Consider the following 21,899-nt stretch of genomic DNA (forward strand, 5'->3'; position numbering starts at 1 on the left):
CACTATACATAGAGACAAGACACTCAACACATTTACAAATCGTCAGCGGACTTTCGTTTTCACACGTTTTTGTTGTTCATTTTCTCACCCTGTCCTTTACCACCAAAAACAAAACAAAAAAATTTTGAGTTTGGAAAAAAAAAGTTTAGGGTCGGCGCCGAAATTTAGGGTCGGTCGGGTGACCAGAAACAGACAATTTTTTTGTTGTTGGCCTTACCAACACTTCTTCGAATCCAGTAGTCTACTCTCTTTCTCATTTGTCCCAAAACTAAAACAACCAAACGAAACAACACCAAATGCACAAGAACGACAAAATCGTCGATCTTTGCAGTTCCAAGTTCAGGTCTGTTTATGATCGAAGCTCCGGATAAAACTGACTGATAACAGAGTGAATTTGTAGATGAAAAGTAAAGCAAAATGGAACGCCAACCTCCTCCTGCTTGACACATCTTTCATTTGCGATCCTTGGTTTGTTTTTACTTTCGGATTTCGAAAAAACTGAACATTCTCATTGATTCGGTTTACAGCACTGTTGTTCGAACCCATAAAACAGCTTTTAACGCAGCAACGCACTCCTTTCTCAGGCATTTTGGTGGGAGATTTGACGATCACAACAGATAGCGTACTTTCGAATTATGGACCTTATCAACATGGCGACGCGCAATGCGTGCTGGGATTGACTGACGTCACACGCTCGGTGCCTATTCACAAGTTAAATCATTATGTTGGATGTTCTATTTTGCTTCCCTCATTCTCTTCTTAAAGGCACAGTAAGCCTCCCGTAAACCATCACAGAGCTCCCCGAGCGTCTACATACAGTACAAGCATACTTCCATTTAAACGCTCACCGAACGGGAACATCCTGGCTGCTTTCTGTCGAGCGTGAGCAATTTTCAAAGAATTTATTTTCGTGGACTTGGCCCTTACAACAATGGCGCCTCGTTTTGGAGCTGGACGGCTGTGATGAATATCCCGGAAATCACGCCCGGACAGTAAGCCTCCCGTAAACCATCACAGATACTGTCAGGCTTTTACACACAGTACAAACACCCTTCCATTTGAACGCTCACCAAACGGGAACATCCTAGGTGCCCTTCGTAAAGAGCGAGCAATTTTTAAAGAATTGATTTTGCAGATTGTCTCGAACACTTTTTGAACCCATCCTGAACTCAGGTCAAAAATGAGTTACTTCCCTTAAACTGGCGATAGCCGTGGATCGATGATTATCAGAATGTTTTTGGACCGTGGTGCGTTTTTGCGCTAGACCTAACTTTTAAAATCTAAATAATAAATTGACAGCTTGTTACACAAACATTCTTTAATCATAAAAGAATTCTTTTTTCATCAAGACAAGATCAGTGCAATTCGAAGTTGTGAAAGTTTGAAAAAAGAAAAGCCCGGCAGCAGGGTCACGCAAGGGTCGTAGCAGACGACGCCGGGTTTACGCGGCATATCGCCGTTCCTCTCAACAGTGAAAAGCCATCGCTAGAGTTCTTGTGAACCACAGCCGTTTGTTTCGTGCATAAAAACGTGCTATTGTAGATAAGCTCACATTGAGTCGCATTCAAATGACTAACTGACGACTACATTGTGAAAAAGGGAAACTGGATCACACGGGTTCACGATGGCTCAGGGGTAAGATAAACCAAGCAAAAATAAATTCGTTGAAAATTGTTCGCTCTTTACGGAGGGCACCTAGGATGTTCTCAATCGGTGAGTGTTTAAATGAAAGGGTGTTTGTACTGTGTGTAAAAGCCTGACCGTATCTGTGATGGTTTACGGGAGGCTTACTGTGCCTTCAAGTTTTTGATCATCTGACTACCCTGCTTTTCTATTTGGAAGATAATATGCACTCTTTTCTGAAAAACGGGAAGGGGGTGGGGGTAGTAAAAGCATCACAGTTCAAAATTTTGCGCGTTAAGGGTTGTATTTTTTTTTAAATTGGTAAAGAGGAATAACTCAACTTGGTATCTAACACTATTTCTGAACACTGTAATCACTTTAAAACTTTTAATCAATGTTTGTTGGTGTTCCATGCTTCGAATTGAGCTTCAAAATGGATACAACAGGATTGTTTTCCGAATTCACAAGTAAAATCACTATGTTTAATGTTTTATTTTGCTTCCCTATTTCTCTTCTTCAGTTTGTGATCATCTGATTCTTATTTTGTTTACATTTTCACAGTACAATATTGCAACTTATTCAGTAGTGTTTGTGTTAGGAAACGCTACCGTTGCTGAGCTTTGGTTCAGTTTTGTGTGTTGCATGCAGTTGACTTATTTGTACTTTGTGGGAAAGTACCGATATCATATTTTGTAAACACAATATTTATGCTTGGACGAGAATGCAGGTGAACTTTCTAGTCCTGTCAAAACAAGTTGTTTACCACGTTTTTTTAGTCGTGAGTTCGTGGCGTTCGTTCGGATTAAGTGCGTCGGCGCTTTTGATGTGCGTCACAGAGAGCGTCACTAGTTTAGTCCATGCACGGCTCGTATAATGTAGTTGTATCATGTTCGGTCTGGAATATTCTCGAGATTGAGTATTTACTATATATGCCAGCGCGATTTGTATGTAAAAAAGCTTCTATTTGAGTTCTGCTACGATGTGCAGTTGTATGTATGGAATGCTAAATAAATCCTCGAACTCAATTTGACGAGTTGTTTTCTGCTGCTGCGAAGACGGGCGACGTAGAATAAAAGAACACAACTATACGACATTTGAGAACTTGTGGCAATCTCAAGTGCCGTGTAACAATTGGGGGCCAAGCCAAGGATCTCCAAGGGTTTTCCAGCAACAAGGACCAGTGTCAAGACAGTCACAGGAGGTAGCCATCAATCGGGTGTATCCTGAGGGATCAGTATTGAGACTACGGAACCGTGGATTCGGTGTGACTGGTGAAGAGTTTGGTAATCGCCGCAGCTCGGTACGGTGAGCGACGCCGGAGTGTATCGGGATTACAGAGGTTAGCTGCCGTTTGGACGAGACGGACTTCGTCGCGGAGCTAGTGCATTAATACTACGAAATACGACTGAGGTACGTCGTGTACGTATCGTGAGCAGAGTGCGCCGTCACGTTAGACGAGGAGGGTGGCAGCCTGCGTCTACGAAGGTGAACAGCGACGAGAGAAGCATCGGAGGTGCAGTAGAGACTGTGTTCTTTTAGAAGACTACATTCGTCTACGTTCGTGGCTGTGAAATAATACAGACGAACGCACCGGAAAAGACCAGAATGGCTGAGTTCTGGGCAAAAGGAGTTGAACTGGGACTGAAAGGCAAGCAGCTGACGGAGTTCGTCGAGTCCCAGACACGACTGCAAGCGCAGCGTGAAGAAAGACAAGCGCAGCGTGAAGAAAGACAAGCGCAGCGTGAGCGTGAAGAAAGACAAGCGCAGCGTGAGCGAGAAGAAAAAGAAAGACAAGCGCAGCGTGAGCGTGAAGAAAGACAAGCGCAGCGTGAGCGTGAAGAAAGAGAAGCACAGCGTGAAGAAAGGCAAATGGAGCTGAAACGCGTAGAGCTCCAGATAGAAATGGAGACGAAGCGCTTAGAGCTTCAGACAGAAATGGTGCGTGTTCAAAATGAGCAAGCGGCACCACGCCAAAGAGATAACCAGCAGCAAATGCTACACAGGGCACCGAAACTTCCAGCATTCGCTGACGGGAAGGACCAGATCGACTGCTACCTTGCAAGATTCGAGAGGTTCGCCGAGAGTGCTAGATGGCAGCGCGACGACTGGGCGATTCAACTCAGCGCACATTTGACTGGGGCAGCACTTGAGGTCTACACTAGACTCTCAAACGATGACGCCAGAGACTATGATGTACTGAAGGAAGCTCTGTTGCGTTGCTACAACTTCACTGAAAGGGGCTACCGTCAACGCTTCCGCGAATGCCAGCCATTGTCTGGAGAGACACCGAGCCAGTTTGTGGAGCGCCTGTCGTCATACCTGCAGAAGTGGGTGGAGTTATCAGGTGAAGAGCAGTCATACGAGAGTCTGCGGGACTTGATCGTGAAGGAGCAGTTCCTTAATGCCTGCCCGAAGGACCTGGCGACCCGCTTGGAAGAGCAAAAACTGCGGGGTTTGAAGGACATTACTGATGCTGCTGAGCGTTATCTCATTGCTCATGGAAGGACCCTGGGGACGTCAAAGTCATCGAAACCTTTCCAGAAGAGCGGGAACCAGGGAAACCAACCTGCCAAGGGACAAACTGAGTCCGCACCATCATCCAATGAAGGGCAGAACATAACGTGTTTCCATTGCAATGCCAAGGGTCACCGAGTCGCCAACTGTCCCCAAAAGAAAAATAACGGACATGGCAATGACAAAGCGCAAGAACATCGACGGAGATATTATGACAACAAGAGGCAAACGAGTGGCTCGAACCAACAAGTATGTGCGAGCAGCGTCATACTTCCAAGGGCTGCCGAGCAAGTGGCTACACCATCGGACGTGGAAGAATGTCTATCTGATGGCCAGCTTCTACTCGCTAATGGCAAGTCAATCTCTGTCGTCGCCAGCGCAGCTGTGTCAGTGTCGAACATGCCCGTGTCGAAGGGATTTGTTGAGAAGCAGGAAGTGACTGTTCTCAGAGATTCGGGCTGCAATGGAGTCATTGTCAAAGAGGATCTGGTGCCAACAGAGAAGTTCACTGGTGACTTCAAGTGGACGCTCATGGCTGACAGCAAATGCGTGAGGGCACCAGTGGCAAATATCCAGATAGATACTCCATACTTCACCGGAGAAGTTGAGGCCGTCTGCCTGAAGAAGCCCTTGTACAATCTATTAATTGGGAACATTGGGGGTGCGAGACGTCCTCATGACCCTGATGTCGAATGGAGAATGGGCGCAGCTCAGCCTGCTGTTGAGGAGGAAGACCCACTGCCATTCGCGAATGAAGATATCAGCGAACTGTTACGAGATGACAGAGCAACTGTGCATCGCCGCGACCAGCCGCAGGTTGTAAGCGCTGTGACGACCAGAGCCCAGGCGAAGAAGGACAAAACAACTACGCCACTCAGGGTCACCAACAGTTCTGCAACTGCTGTCGTGGACAGGGATCGGCTGATTCAGCTACAGGAAGCTGATTCGACCTTAACGAAGTACAGGAGTCGTCCTGTCAAGGAGATGACTAAGGGCGAAGGCACTGTGCAATTTGAAGTGAAGGCCAAGATTCTGTACAGAGTGTTCCAGCACGCGAGAGTCAACGGTGGGAAGCCATTACGTCAAGTTCTGGTGCCTCAACCACTTAGGCGCCAGGTGATGGAGGTGGCCCACGACTCTATTATGGGAGGTCACCTGGGGGTCAAGAAGACATCGGACAGAATCCAGGCTGCGTTTTACTGGCCAGGACTGCATGCAGATGTGACTCGATTCTGCCGATCGTGCGATATTTGCCAGAAAACCATACCTCGAGGAAGGGTCCCGAAAGTGCCGTTGCAGAAGATGCCTTTGATCGACCGACCTTTCAAGAGGGTGGCCATTGACCTCATCGGCGAGATCAAACCGCCAAGTGAAGAGGGTCATCGTTGGGTACTGACCCTGGTAGACTATGCAACCAGGTACCCAGAAGCTGTGCCTCTGAAGAAAATTGACACCGAGACTGTTGCCGAGGCACTTGTGGACATTTTCAGCAGAATTGGGGTTCCTGAAGAGATCCTCACAGACCTGGGGACACAGTTTGTCTCTGAATGCATGGAAGAGGTCAACAGGCTGCTGAGCATTCGTCACTTGACTACGACAGCCTATCACCCGATGTGCAATGGGCTGGTCGAAAAATTCAATGCGACGCTGAAGTCCACGCTGAAGAAACTATGCAGTGAGCAGCCAAGGCAGTGGCATCGCTACATCAATGCCTTGCTGTTTGCATACAGGGAGGTGCCACAAGAGTCCACTGGATTCTCCCCGTTCGAGCTGATGTACGGGCGGACCGTGAGAGGCCCGATGCAAATACTAAAGGAATTGTGGACGAAAGATGTGGACACACCTGAAGTGAAGAACAGTTACCAGTACGTGTTCGAGTTGCGAGAGAAACTGGAGGAGACTCTCGAGATTGCGAGAGAAAACTTGAGAAAGTCTCAGGATAGCGGAAAGCACTACTACGACCGCAAAGCCGTAAACAGGAAGTTTACACCAGGTAACAAAGTGCTGATACTGCTTCCCACTGATCACAACAAACTACTGATGCAGTGGAAAGGCCCATACGAGGTTGAGGCCGTGGTAGGGATCAACGACTACAAGGTGAATGTCGGCAAGAAGTCCAAGATCTACCACGCTAACCTCCTGAAACTGTATGTGGAGAGACCTCCGGAAGCAGTACAGGTCGCAGCAATTGTGGAAGGACCAGCCCAGGAGAAGGTATACCAGACCGTGCGCGACCTGATGTCACGAGACCCGGTGCTACGCCTTCCTGATACTGCCAAAGAGTTCATCTTGCGTACAGACGCATCGGACGAAGGGATCGGCGCCATGCTGATGCAAGAGCATGGAGGTAAACCGTTTCCGGTCAGCTATGCCAGCAAGAAGCTGTCAGGAGCCGAGAAGAACTACTCGACCATGGAGAAAGAGTGTTTAGCCATTGTGTGGGGAATCAAGAAATTTGAACTCTACCTCCAAGGGGTGAAATTCGTGCTTCAGACTGATCACAAACCCCTCACCTACCTGAACTCTGCGAAGTTTGTGAATAATCGTATCATGAGGTGGGTGATGTACTTGCAGAACTTTGATATGCGAGTGGAATCGATCAAAGGTTCAGACAATGTTGGAGCAGATTTTCTCAGCCGAGTATGTGAGTAAAACTGTGTTCATTCTCCAACAGACTAATGTACATACCTGGATTTCAATCTGTTATGTATACATAGTATGTGTACAGGTAGCGTTTCAATGATTGAAAGAAATTAGGTAAATTTCTTCTTGTGTTGGGGGTAATGTTAGGAAACGCTACCGTTGCTGAGCTTTGGTTCAGTTTTGTGTGTTGCATGTAGTTGACTTATTTGTACTTTGTGGGAAAGTACCGATATCATATTTTGTAAACACAATATTTATGCTTGGACGAGAATGCAGGTGAACTTTCTAGTCCTGTCAAAACAAGTTGTTTACCACGCTTTTTTAGTCGTGAGTTCGTGGCGTTCGTTCGGATTAAGTGCGTCGGCGCTTTTGATGTGCGTCACAGAGAGCGTCACTAGTTTAGTCCATGCACGGCTCGTATAATGTAGTTGTATCATGTTCGGTCTGGAATATTCTCGAGATTGAGTATTTACTATATATGCCAGCGCGATTTGTATGTAAAAAAAGCTTCTATTTGAGTTCTGCTACGATGTGCAGTTGTATGTATGGAATGCTAAATAAATCCTCGAACTCAATTTGACGAGTTGTTTTCTGCTGCTGCGAAGACGGGCGACGTAGAATAAAAGAACACAACTATACGACATTTGAGAACTTGTGGCAATCTCAAGTGCCGTGTAACAGTTTGCGTGAAAAAATCTAATACCTATGCTTAAAGGCAGAGTAAGCCTCCCGTAAACCATCACAGATACGGTCAGGCTTTTACACACAGTACAAACACCATTTCATTTAAACACTCACCAATTGAGAACATCCTAGGTGCCCTCCGTAAAGAGCGAACAATTTTCAAAGAATTTATTTTTGCGTGGTTTATCTTACCCCTGAGCCATCGTGAACCCGTGTGATCCAGTTTTCCCTTTTCACAATGCAGTCGTCATAGTTAGTCATTTGAATGCGACTCGACGTGAGCTTATCTACAATAGCACGTTTTTTTATGTACGAAACAACGGCTGTGGTTCACAAGAACTCTAGCGATGGCTTTTGACTGTTGAGAGGAACGGCGATTTGCACTGATAAACCGGCCGTCGTCTGCTACGACCCTTGCGTGACCCTGCTTCCGGGCTTTTCTTTTTTTAAACTTTCACAACTTCGAATTGTTCTGATCTTGTCTTGATGAAAAACGAATTCTTTTATGATTAAAGAATGTTTGTGTAACAAGCTGTCAATTTATTATTTAGATTTTAAAAGTTAGGTCTAGCGCAAAAACGAGGCGCCGTTGTTGTTAACGGAACAAGTCTACGAAAATAAATTCTTTGAAAATGTCTCACGCTCGACAGAAAGCAGCCAGGATGTTCCCGTTCGGTGAGCGTTCAAATGGAAGTATGCTTGTACTGTATTTAGACGCTCGGGGAGCTCTGTGATGGTTTACGGGAGGCTTACTGTGCCTTTAAACTTCAGTCGTTAAGCCCTTTATATTTTGTATTTACCTGATAAAGCAAACATTGAACTAACAGAAAAAGTAACTTTTAAAACTACCTAATCACTTTGAAATTGGGCCTCCATAGTATACTCCAGCCTTAAGATTTTGTCGTTTTTTGAAAAAATGGAAATTGAAAATGAACAGTGATTCCATTGTATTCCCTATTGCCTCCTGAGTCTAAAGACAAATATTTAGGGTTTTTTATGCCTAAGAATATTGACCAATCAAATTATCAGCGGCGCATGCGCAAAGAGTCTTCTACGGTCCAAAGATGTCTGCAGTGCGTAAAAAGCTAAATTGCGATCGATCAAGGCGGCATAAGCCGGAATGTGTAAATTTGGTGGACCAGAAACAACCCTGGGATACTGCAAAGTTGGAATTAGGCACCAAATCCGACCGGCAAGTGACAACAATGCTCATTGAAATTTACGTCGGGGGTGTGTTCAAAGTACCTTTTGCGAAATCTTAAGCATGACAAAGCCTTTCTACGGAAGAGCATTGCTGAAACGGGAATATAAGTATAACTTTTGACATTATACCCAACCTTTCCTTTGATCTCCCATTAACTTTAGTAGTATAATTGTTTGAAACCTAGTCATTACGTTTCTCAGTTCTGAAACTTCTTCTTCTTCTTCTGCGTTCCCGGCCATGCGTCTAGATGTCCAGTCCGGTTTGTTTGTTTGTTTGCTTAACGCCCAGCCGACCACGAAGAGCCATATCATGGCGGTGCTGCTTTGACATAATTATAACGTGCGCCACACACAAGACAGAAGTCGCAGCACAGGCTTCATGTCTCACCCAGTCACATTATTCGGACACCGGACCAACCAGTCCTAGCACTAACCCCATAATGCCAAACACCAGGCGGAGCAGCCACTAGATTGCCAATTTTAAAGTCTTAGGTATGACCCGGCCGGGGTTCGAACCCACGACCTCCCGATCACGGGGCGGACGCCTTACCACTAGGCCAACTGTGCCGGTATCCAGTCCGGTGTTGAGTGCGAATCCCGCAGTCGGCCGCAGTGATGCCGCTGTCCCCCACAGCTTTTTGCGGAGCTCCACAGTGCTTCACTCGGCCACGTTTGGCGCCTCATGTGTCGAAGGTTGGACAGGCCTGAAACAAAGCTTGTAGCTGTTGACTAAAAGGGCGTCCGAAAATGTCATACTCATAGTTTGAAATCGTAAACCGGGCTTACTTTTAGATCTAGTTTTCACATATTTCAGTTTTCCTTTTCTCATCTAGTGTCGTGTCGTGTGTGTGTCGTGGGAGGGGGGTTGCGTATCCAGTGGCTGATTCTACTTCGGACCGAGCTCATCCAGATAGATAGAAATAAACTGTCACATTTTGTTTAGAATCTAATAGATCTGTTTTAAGTTGTTACGGTATGGCTACATTCCGTCTGCGCGTGCCTTACACGAACGACTGATTAAAAACAAGAAGATTCTCTTCAGAGATTCATGATAATTTGAATATCCAGTTTTGACTACCACGTGTTTACATTGTGTGATTGAATGATTATGTGACGTGCATCTTCACGCAGACGCGCGCGCGTGTGTGTGGGGTCTGCCTGTGACTTCAACATAAATTGTGTGTATTCAACAGTAACGTTGCACATTGCAGATCTGTGTGCCAGGAATGTGGACAAGAAAGCCGCAGTTTGAGCAAAGATCCAACGGTAAAGAATGATTTGAAGGTTCACGCATATCCGGTAGAGTGTAGGGCACGACAGAGTTACTCGCGCACGCAAAACGACACGCATATTTTTCTTCTTTTTACATTTATAGTCAAGTTTTGACTAAATGTTTTAACGTAGAGGGGGGAATCGAGACGAGGGTCGTGGTGTATGTGTGTGTGTGTGTGTGCGTGTGTGTGTGTGTGTGTGTCTGTGTGTGTGTGTAGAGCGATTCAGACTAAACTACTGGACCGATCTTTATGAAATTTGACATGAGAGTTCCTGGGTATGAAATCCCCATACGTTTTTTTCATTTTTTTGATAAATGTCTTTGATGACGTCATATCCGGCTTTTCGTGAAAGTTGAGGCGGCACTGTCACGCCCTCATTTTTCAACCAAATTGGTTGAAATTTTGGTCAAGTAATCTTCGACGAAGCCCGGGGTTCGGTATTGCATTTCAGCTTGGTGGCTTAAAAATTAATTAATGACTTTGGTCATTAAAAATCGGAAAATTGTAAAAAAAAATAAAAATTTATAAAACGATCCAAATTTACGTTTATCTTATTCTCCATCATTTGCTGATTCCAAAAACATATAAATATGTTATATTCGGATTAAAAACAAGCTCTGAAAATTAAATATATAAAAATTATTATCAAAATTAAATTGTCCAAATCAATTTAAAAACACTTTCATCTTATTCCTTGTCGGTTCCTGATTCCAAAAACATATAGATATGATATGTTTGGATTAAAAACACGCTCAGAAAGTTAAAACAAAGAGAGGTATAGAAAAGCGTGCTATCCTTCTTAGCGCAACTACTACCCCGCTCTTCTTGTCAATTTCACTGCCTTTGCCATGAGCGGTGGACTGACGATGCTACGAGCATACGGTCTTGCTGAAAAATGGCAGCTACTTGACTAAATATTGTATTTTCGCCTTACGCGACTTGTTACATTTATAGTCAAGTTTTGATTTACATTTAGTCAAGTTTTGACTAAATGTTTTAACATAGAGGGGGAATCGAGACGAGGGTCGTGGTGTATGTGTGTGTGTGTGTGTGCGTGTGTGTGCGTGTGTGTGTGTAGAGCGATTCAGAGTAAACTACTGGGCCGATCTTTATGAAATTTGACATGAGAGTTCGTGGGTATGATATCCCCAGACATTTTTTTCATTTTTTCATAAATGTCTTTGATGACGTCATATCCGGCTTTTTGTAAAAGTTGAGGCGGCACTGTCACTCCCTCATTTTTCAATCAAATTGATTGAAATTTTGGCCAAGCAATCTGCGACGAAGGCCGGACTTCGGTATTGCATTTCAGCTTGGTGGCTTAAAAATTAATTAATGACTTTGGTCATTAAAAATCTGAAAATTGTAAAAAAAAAAAAAAATTATAAAACGATCCAAATTTACGTTCATCTTATTCTTCATCATTTTCTGATTCCAAAAACATATAAATATATTATATTTGGATTGAAAACAAGCTCTGAAAATTAAAAAAATTAAAAATTATGATCAAAATTAAAATCAATTTAAAAACACTTTCATCCTATTCCTTGTCGGTTCCTGATTCCAAAAACATATAGATATATGTTTTGATTAAAAACACGCTCAGAAAGTTAAAACGAAGAGAGGTACAGTAAAGCGTGCTATGAAGCACAGCGCAACCGCTACCGCGCCAAACAGGCTCGTCATTTTCACTGCCTTTTGCACTAGCGGCGGACTACGTTCTATTTCATTCTGTGAGTTCCACAGCTTGACTAAATGTAGTAATTTCGCCTTACGCGACTTGGTTTTTTTTTATATTAGAAGTTGCTGAAATAATTATTTTGTCTTGGGGGAGGACTTTTTGTGTAAGGATTTGTTTTAACATTGAATCTGTGTGTGTGTGTGTGTGTGTGTGTGTGTGTGTGTGTGTGTGTGTGTGTGTGTGTGTGTGTGTGTGTGTGTGTGTGTGTGTGTGTGTGTGTGTGTGTGTGTGTGTGTGTGCGCGCGTTTTCGCTCTGAAAAACAAGAACACGCAAAAACAAACATCGTTTTTACATTTAGTCAAGTTTTGACTAAATGTTTTAACATAGAGGGGGAATCGAGACGAGGGGCGTGGTGTATGTGTGTGTGTGTGTGTGTGTCTGTCTGTGCGTGTGTGTGTTTAGAGCGATTCAGACCAAACTACTGGACCGATCTTTATGAAATTTGACATGAGAGTTCCCGGGAATGATATCCCGGGACAGTTTTTTCTTTTTTTCGATAAAGACTTTTGATGACGTCATATCCGGCTTTTTGTAAAAGTTGAGGCGGCACTGTCACACCCTCATTTTTCAATCAAATTGATTGAAATTTTGGCCAAGCAATCTTCGACGAAGGCCGGACTTCGGTATTGCATTTCAGCTTGGTGGCTTAAAAATTAAATAATGACTTTGGTCATTAAAAATCTGAAAAATGTTAAAAAAAAAAAAAAAATTATAAAACGATCCAAATTTACGTTCATCTTATTTTTCATCATTTTCTTATTCCAAAAACATATAAATATGTTATATTTGGATTAAAAACAAGCTCTGAAAATTAAAAATATATAAATTATGATCAAAATTATATTTTCGAAATCAATTTTAAAAACACTTTCATCTTATTCCTTGTTGGTTCCTGATTCCAAAAACATATATATAGATATGATATGTTTGGATTAAAAACACGCTCAGGAAGTTAAAACGAAGAGAGGTACAGAAAAGCGTGCTATCCTGCTCAGCGCAACTACTACCCCGCTCTTCTTGTCAATTTCACTGCCTTTGCCACGAGCGGTGGACTGACGATGCTACGAGTATACGGTCTTGCTGAAAAATTGCACTGCGTTCAGTTTCATTCTGTTAGTTCGACAGCTTGACTAAATGTTGTATTTTCGCCTTACGCGACTTGTTGTTTTTACATGCAGCTGCATATTTTGCTAATGGTGAAGGGGAAAATATTTTCTCATAGCCTTTATTCATCAAGCTGACAACATAATAAGGGAAAAAAGACAAATTGAATAACATATTCACAATTAATATCACAACAAATGCAAGCGGACCAATAATTGCAACAAACGTCAGGCTAAATAACATCAAAAAGAAAGGACCAAAGGGAGAAAGAGAGTTCACACGTATCAAAGAAAACAGATGTAACAATTTTGATTTCTGTATGTATCATTAACAACACGATATCCACATCTTGCCTGTTCTTAGTGTCATTAACAACACGATATCCACATCTTGCCTGTTCTTAGTATCATTAACAACACGATATCCACATCTTGCCTGTTCTTAGTGTCATGCAATAACGAGTAGCAAGTTGTATAGAATTGAGCGGCACAGAAAGGCACAGTGGTTCCCATGAAAACTTTTGGCTCACCATTAATTTTCGGATGGAGACAAGATTTTACATGAACACAGACTAAGATTCGACAACCTGGCTGCTTCATGCGCAAAGTGATAATTTATTTTGATGTGTTATTATCTGGGATTCCTGCTTGTGTTCGTTCATAAATCAGTCAATTAAAATAAAAATCACAAACGGCACCCAGGCTGATTATTTTTGACATGTGTTTAGCGATGGCCCTTCTCAAGCCTGGACAGTTTTGAGACGGCAAATCGAATTGTTTACACGGGTAGGACTGAACCTTTCATATCAATATTAAACAAGTCGCGTGAAGCAATATAAAAACATTTTTGTCAAGATCAACAACACTAACCAATCATCGCCGAGACCACATTCAGATAGTCTCGGCTAACCATACCAAAGACCGAGACGGGTCACGCTCGCCGCCGCTAAGCACACGTCTGTAGTACTTGGTGAACCTATTTGCTTTCATTCTGAGCACATTTTTCGAGTAAACATGACATATCTATATATTTTTGAATTCAGGAGAAGATGAGGAATACAATGCAATCATTTTTACATTTAGTGTGTGTGTGTGTGTGTGTGTGTGTGTGTGTGTGTGTGTGTGTGTCTGTGTGTGTGTGTGTCTGTGTGTCTGTGTGTGTGTGTGTGTAGAGCGATTCAGACTAAACTACTGGACCGATCTTTATGAAATTTGACATGAGAGTTCCTGGGTATGAAATCCCCATACTTTATTTTCATTTTTTTGATAAATGTCTTTTATGACGTCATATCCGGCTTTTCGTGAAAGTTGAGGCGGCACTGTCACGTTCTCATTTTTCAACCAAATTGGTTGAAATTTTGGTCAAGTAATCTTCGACGAAGCCCGGACTTCGGTATTGCATTTCAGCTTGGTGGCTTAAAAATTAATTAATGACTTTGGTCATTAAAAATCTGAAAATTGTAAAAAAAAATTTTTTATAAAACGATCCAAATTTACGTTCATCTTATTCCCCATCATTTTCTGATTCCAAAAACATATACATATGTTATATTTGGATTAAAAACAAGCTCTGAAAATTAAATATATAAACATTATTATCACAAAAAAAATTTCGAAATCAATTTAAAAACACTTTCATCTTATTCCTTGTCGGTTCCTGATTCCAAAAACATATATAGATATGATATGTTTGGATTAAAAACACGCTCAGAAAGTTAAAACGAAGAGAGGTACAGAAAAGCGTGCTATCCTTCTCAGCGCAACGAATACCCCGTTCTTCTTGTCAATTCCACTGGCACTGCCTTTGCCACGGGCGGTGGAGTGACGATGCTACGAGTATACGGTCTTGCTGCGTTGCGTTGCGTTCAGTTTCATTCTGTGAGTTCGACAGCTACTTGACTAAATGTTGTATTTTCGCCTTACGCGACTTGTTTAAACTGTTTCTGAAAATTCGATTTTCATGAGAACTTTAATGAGCAAACTAATTAACTAATTATTAAGCTTCCGAGCATAAGTACAACCCCATAGTCCGGACTTCGTCGACAATTGCTTAACCAAAATGTCAATCAATTTGGTTAAAAATGAGAGTGTGACAGTGCCGCCTCAACTTTCACAAAAAGCCGGATATGACGTCATCAAAGACATCTATCGAAAAAATGAAAAAAATGCCTGAGGATATTATACCCAGGAACTCTCATGTGAAATTTCATGAAGATCGGTCCGGTACCTTTTTCTGAATCGCTCCACACACACACACACACACACACACACACACACAGACACACCCACCCATACACACACACACACACACACATACACGCACACGTATACATACATACATACATACATACATACATACATACATACATACATACATACATACATACATACATACATACATACATACATACATACATGTACATACATACATACATGTACATACATACATATACATACATACATACATACATGCATACATCTATCTATATATACGACTTGTGTCTGTGTGTCTGTGTGTCTGTGTGTGTGTCTGTGTGTGAGTTCGCGATGCACGGCCAAAGTTCTCGATGGATCTGCTTCAAATTTGGTGGGCATATTCAGGTAGACCCGGGACAGGACACAACCTGGTCGATATTTCAACACGTGCTCTCAGCGCGCAGCGCTGAACCGATTTTGGTTCCACCTCAGCTATTTTGGTTCCACCTCAGCTACCCGGGCCCCCATACCGACACACCAAAGCCAAAGTTCTCGGTGGATCTTTTTCAAATTTGGACACCGTATTCAGCTACACCCCGGACACAATATCATCGATGAGATATTTCAACACGTGCTCTCAGCGCGCAGCGCTGAACTGATTTTGGTTTTTGTGTTCATTTCACCATTATAAGTAACTCTTCCTTATCTTCTCATCTTCTCCAGGTTTTCAGCGTTTACCTCCCTTCCTTCGTATGGTGCACTATAGTATGAGTGGTGCGTCTTCGGATATTCCCGGCGTTCTGTTACTATTTTTAGAAGGTCACCGCAGTGTCCAGAACGTAAATTGGACCCGTAAATTATCCTCACTGTAAAAGTGCAAAGGTCGAATCAATTTATAGCCACGCGAAAAATACACTGTCATCTATCTCTCTATAGATACGGCTTCTCTGTGTTTGTGTGTGTGTGTGTGTGTGTGTGTGTGTGTGTGTGTGTCTCTCTATGTGAGCAACACCTGGGGATTGTTCAGTTCTGTTTGTGATGTGGTCTGGCGGCTTTTGTGTATTTGTATGTACTGGCCTTCCTTTGGGGGCCCGGGTAGCTCAGGTGATAGAGCACTGGACTTGTGATCGAGAGGTCGCTGGTTCGAATCTGGGCCGGGACGGACACGGGTCAACTTTATGTGCAGACCCAGAGACGGTATCCATCTCCCACCCCCGTGTCACCACAATGACACGTTAAAGATCTTGGTCATTCTACCATAAGTGCAGATGGCTGATACCACCTAAACACGCAAACATCAAAAGCCGTGAGGGCGTAAAAACTCGAATCGTATAAACCAATTCATGTCCAATATAGGCAATTAAGACCTGACGGACAATAAGCCCCTTAAAATTTACTTTTTACTTTTGAGAAGCCATAACAGTTCAAAAGGGCTTACAGATAAGCTATAAATTGCTCAATCCTGTTTGAGTGGAGTTCGCCTCCAAAGGTGATTAACACGGTTACATTCGTCGACAAGGATGGGACTCGATATGGTCAGGAATGGCATTATGGCCACTGAATCATTTTCGTATGGAAAGCCGTTTGGCTCATAACCATTACGCGTGTAATAAAACATAAATACACGCGTAATAAATGACTAATACACGTGTATTTATTTCTTATTGCACGTGTAATTTATCTTTTTTCTCATGCTATGGAATAGCATAATGATTAAATACACGTGTAATAAATATTTCATACTCGTGTAAGAAATGATTAAATACACGCGTAATTAACATTTCATGCGCGTGTAAGAAATATTTAAATACACGTGTAATTATTTATTACACGTGTATTTAAATATTTTTTACACGCGCATGAAATGATTATTACGCGTGTATTAATTATTTCTTACACGCGCATGAAATATTTCTTACGCGTGTATTAAATATTTCTTACACGCGCATGAAATATTTATTACGCGTGTATTTAATAATTTCGTACACGTGTATGACATTTTTATTCCACGTGTATTTAATCATTTCGTACACGTGTAAGACATGATTAAATACACGTGTAATACATTTTTCATACACGCGTAAGAAATGAATAAATACGCGTGTAATAAATATTTCATACAAGCGTTAAAAATGCAGGAGTCACGTGGTTAAGCGACTTAAAAACTCGGACTGGGAATCCACATGAAAAACACTCTATGCGTCTTCATCGCCTCGCTTTGCACGCTTACAGCTCAAGATGGCGGAAGCGGCAAACGTCAATGTCACCTTAGAAGGTTTGCGAGAACAATTTAACGCCTTTGCCCAGGCTCGCACAGCATTGGAAGGGTAAGTTACTTGTTTTATCAGATGAAGTCGGTTGTTGTGCGCGCGAACCGGAAGTAGAATAGACGAAAGTTGTTGCTTTGCATGTCGTATATTTTCCGATTCAAGTTTTACGTTTATTACGGGTGTATGTAATGATTAAATACACGTGTATTTAAATAATTTCCTACACGTGTATTTAATCATTTCTTACACGCGTATAAACTATTTCCTGCACGTGTATTTAATCATTTCTTACACGCGCATGAAATATTTATTACACGCGTATTTAATCATTTCTTACACGCGCATGAAATATTTATTACACGCGTATTTAATCATTTCTTACACGTGTATGAATTATTTATTACACGCGTAAAAATGATTATTACACGTGCATTAATCATTTATTACACGTGTATCAATTATTTATTACACGTGTATTTATGTTTTATTACGCGTGTAATGGTTATGAGCCAAACGGCTTTCCATATTTTCGTGCTGTTCCCATTCCATGAATCTGGGAGGGACCTAAGCTTGGCGGGTCCATTGTTCGGACCCGGCGAAGCCGGCGTACGGCTCTAAGTACTTCTTCCCGGCGAAGCCGGCTACCCGGCGAAGCGGGTATTCATTCTAGTACATATATACATACATACATATACACCAGACAATGTTAAAACATTTAGTCAAAACTTGACTAAATGTAGAAAAAAAGAAAATAAGTTTAACAACACTTATGAGAGGGGGTGGGGGGTGGGGGAGGGGGATCAAATTGTGTGCTTATGTTATCAGGGGAGGGCACCACCTAATCCTAGCAAATCTGCCTCCCTTGATTTTCCTGACGTGACACATGTACAAGGTGATGAATAACAAGTCGCGTAAGGCGAAAATACAATATTTAGTCAAGTAGCTGTCGAACTCACAGAATGACACTGAACGCAATGTCATTTTTCATCAAGACCGTATACTCGTAGCATCGTCAGTCCACCGCTCATGGCAAAGGCAGTGAAATTGACAAGAAGAGCGGGGTAGTAGTTGCGCTAAGAAGGATAGCACGCTTTTCTGTACCTCTCTTTGTTTTAACTTTCTGAGCGTGTTTTTAATCCAAACATATCATATCTATATGTTTTTGGAATCAGGAACCGACAAGGAATAAGATGAAAGTGTTTTTAAATTGATTTGGACAATTTAATTTTGATAATAATGTTTATATATTTAATTTTCAGAGCTTGTTTTTAATCCGAATATAACATATTTATATGTTTTTGGAATCAGCAAATGATGGAGAATAAGATAAACGTAAATTTGGATCGTTTTATAAATTTTTATTTTTTTTTACAATTTTCAGATTTTTAATGACCAAAGTCATTAATTAATTTTTAAGCCACCAAGCTGAAATGCAATACCGAAGTCCGGGCTTCGTCGAAGATTACTTGACCAAAATTTCAACCAATTTGGTTGAAAAATGAGGGCGTGACAGTGCCGCCTCAACTTTCACGAAAAGCCGGATATGACGTCATCAAAGACATTTATAAAAAAAAAAATGAAAAAAACGTTCGGGGATTTCATACCCAGGAACTCTCATGTCAAATTTCATAAAGATCGGTCAAGTAGTGTAGTCTGAATCGCTCTACACACACACACAGACACACACACACACGCACGCACACACGCACATACACCACGACCCTCGTTTCGATTCCCCCTCGATGTTAAAATATTTAGTCAAAACTTGACTAAATATAAAAAGTGCTTCAGTCACAAACAAATACAACTATTTGGCAGGATCAATTAGTACACTTGATGCATATATAAATGTTGATCTATTCAGCATAATAAGTAATGCCCCAGCTGATACGACCCCTCCTAAATTATCCTCAGCAGATTATCATCGATATTTGTATGCCCTATGCACAGGGTTTGTTTGTTGTGGTTTTTGTTCATGCAACGTTCCAGGCGTATTCTCAAGACATTTAGAAAAATGTTATGGAAGCCTGAAGATCAAAGACAAAAATGTATTTACTGTGAAAACATGACATATGTATATATTTTTAGATTCAAAATTTGATGAAGAATACGATGGAATCAATTTTAAATGTGTAAAACCGATTTTAATAACAACTTTGATGAGCAAACTAATTTACTATTTTTTAAACTTCCGAGCTGAAATGCAATACCAAAGTCCGGACTTCGTCAAATACTGCTTGACTAAAATTTAAATTAATTTGGTTTAAAAATGAGAGCATGACAGTGCCGCCTCAACTTTCACAAAAAATCGGATTAGACGTAATCAAAGATATTTATCAAAAAATTGAAAAACAGGTCTGGGGATAGCATACTCAGGAACCCTCATGTCAAGTTTAATGACGATCGGTCCAGTAGCTTTCTATGAATCGCTCTACACATACACACAGACACACACACACATATACCACAACCCTCGTTTCGATTCCCCGTCTATGTTTTTGACTAACTGTAAAAAGAAGAAATAATCCTCAACAACAAAAATCGAACAACAATTCTAGCATTCATCCTCAATCCTGTCAAGACGACCCTCGTCGTCTACTGGTCGCCCCCCAATGTGGATCTCACCATGGGTTGGGTGGTCCCGTGGTAGGACTTTCGCGAAGGCGAGTTGCGCCTGGCAGTGTACCAGTTAATTGGGGCGGTGGATTTGGCCCTGGGTCTTCCCATGAAGCGGGACAAGTGGGTGGAGCTGGAGGCCTCCGAGGGGGAGCCGGTGGGCGTTGTGGTGGTGCTGCTATTCCCACTGGGCATCACGCGTTCCCAGAAGCGGCTCACCTCATCGGATATCGTCGCCTCTCGGTTGATGGCCCGCCACTCTCGCTGCCACTTTCTCAGCGCCCGTACCTCAGGGTTTCGTCTGACCTGGTAACCCCTCCACCAACGCTGGATCAGCACTGCCCTCTCATCGGCCGTCCAACTCCAAGACATGGACATGACTTTAGGGGGACTCAGCCTTGGAAAATCTTCAAGGTGCGACTCCACAAAAGGGATCAAGGCGAGGGGCCTGCGTTCACGGCACGGATGCAGGGGGTTGTTGTTGTACAGATACTCGGTCAGGATGTCGAAGGAGTTGATAGGTCCTCTCCTGTGCATGAAGCACCCGGCGAACTTAGCCTTGTTCAGCATGTGCTCCAACGCAGGCTCGACGTAAGGCCAGACGAAATGCTCGATGTACTCGCGGTTCGAACAGGTCTTCTTGTCGGGAATGGAAGGGGCTGGAGGCAGAGCCACTCGCTTGCGACGCATGATTGACGTCCAGTACCCAGCGCAGCTGGGGTGCCCAACCGCGGGGTTCAGTTCTTGCTCCGGGTCGAAGTCTCCGGTCACCAGGTAGTGCCTTGTTCCGCAGAAAGTCGGGTGGTGCTTGGCCGGGTCGTAGTCTAAACAATCAATTTCCTCGGACATGTCGTGGCCCGCCAAGTCTCTTTGCTCTTTGCGGGTATCTCCGCAGGTTTCCTCCCAGAGGCATGGGGGAGAGTCATAGGTAATCATAGACATGTTGGGTTTTAACGATTTTGCCGGGTATCTCTCGTGATATTTTTTTCGGAGTTTTAGTCCTTGGTGTCCATTCTAAGTAACTGACAATGTTCTGTTGTCTGTATTGACTAGGAGGACATTTCTGTTCACGTTATTCACCGATTCAGTGAAGACACAGTCACAGGTAGCCGAAGCTTTTTTTCAGCGTTTCCAAATGACGAATGGATTCTGCTGACGTCATGTTATGTATCGACGCGGTCTTTCACACTGACGTCATTCTCGTTCACGATAGACCTCGGCAAGATGTATGATTAGTCTTGGCGTGCTGGTCGAATTCATAATTATGACATCAGGATCAAGAATAGACACATGGTGATACATTTCTGGACAAGCAACATTTTTAGAGACCCAATTTCTGATACACGAGTTATGGTGAATCCAAATATAAAGGTGATCTACTGCAGCATTTTTTTTTGGGGGGGGGGGGGCAGAACTAACGATTGCATAAGGTGCCCATTTGTGATCCTCCACCACGGAATTAGTCGGATGTCACCTCGCGCGATTCTGCGCTAGGCCTAATATACGTCCGGGGGGTGTCAGGTATCAGTGTGAGGGTCACAGGCTAATAACTCGAACAGTTTTTGCTCTTTTCTATAACGGTTTTCACCACTGGGAAGAGCATAAAAAAAAAAGAAACTGTAAGTGTAAAAATATAAAATCATGCAAATGTGACATGCGACTCATTCCGTGGTGGAGGGTCACATTTGGGATTTTGGATAGTTGATTTTAGATTTTTTTTCCCAACAAGAACAACACAAGCAAATAAAGTGGACATTATGAACGTTCTACCTGCTGAAAAAGACAATGATTATACAGTCAAAGAAAAACAAAAACAGAGACATACACGCAAATCATCACATCTCTGCACATGTAGCTTATTACCTAACGAACTCTTCATATGAGGACCATAATTCTAACAAATGTTTTAATGTTACCAGCATTGAATATTTTTCTATTTTAAATCTATTTTAATTCCTTAAAAATATTTCTAACAGTGGCCTTGTAACTTACTCTTATAAATATAAAACTTTGCAAACAAAATAATAAAAT

General features: G+C 42.4%; 1 protein-coding gene and 1 long non-coding RNA gene across 2 annotated transcripts in view; one reads left to right on the top strand and one right to left on the bottom strand.

Annotated features, from left to right (window-relative positions):
• Positions 1 to 21,899, bottom strand: part of LOC138964507 (uncharacterized) — a 50,647-nt gene that overhangs the window by 13,010 nt on the left and 15,738 nt on the right. The gene's annotated exons all lie outside the window — the stretch shown is intronic.
• Positions 2,808 to 7,251, top strand: LOC138964500 (uncharacterized). Its single transcript, XM_070336474.1, has 2 exons — positions 2,808 to 3,370; positions 3,410 to 7,251. The coding sequence occupies exons 1-2, from the start codon at positions 3,229 to 3,231 to the stop codon at positions 6,787 to 6,789; spliced, it is 3,522 nt and encodes a 1,173-aa protein (XP_070192575.1). The 5' UTR covers positions 2,808 to 3,228; the 3' UTR covers positions 6,790 to 7,251.

Source organism: Littorina saxatilis, linkage group LG4 (assembly GCF_037325665.1).
Source record: "Littorina saxatilis isolate snail1 linkage group LG4, US_GU_Lsax_2.0, whole genome shotgun sequence".
Taxonomy (NCBI): Eukaryota; Metazoa; Mollusca; class Gastropoda; order Littorinimorpha; family Littorinidae; genus Littorina; species Littorina saxatilis.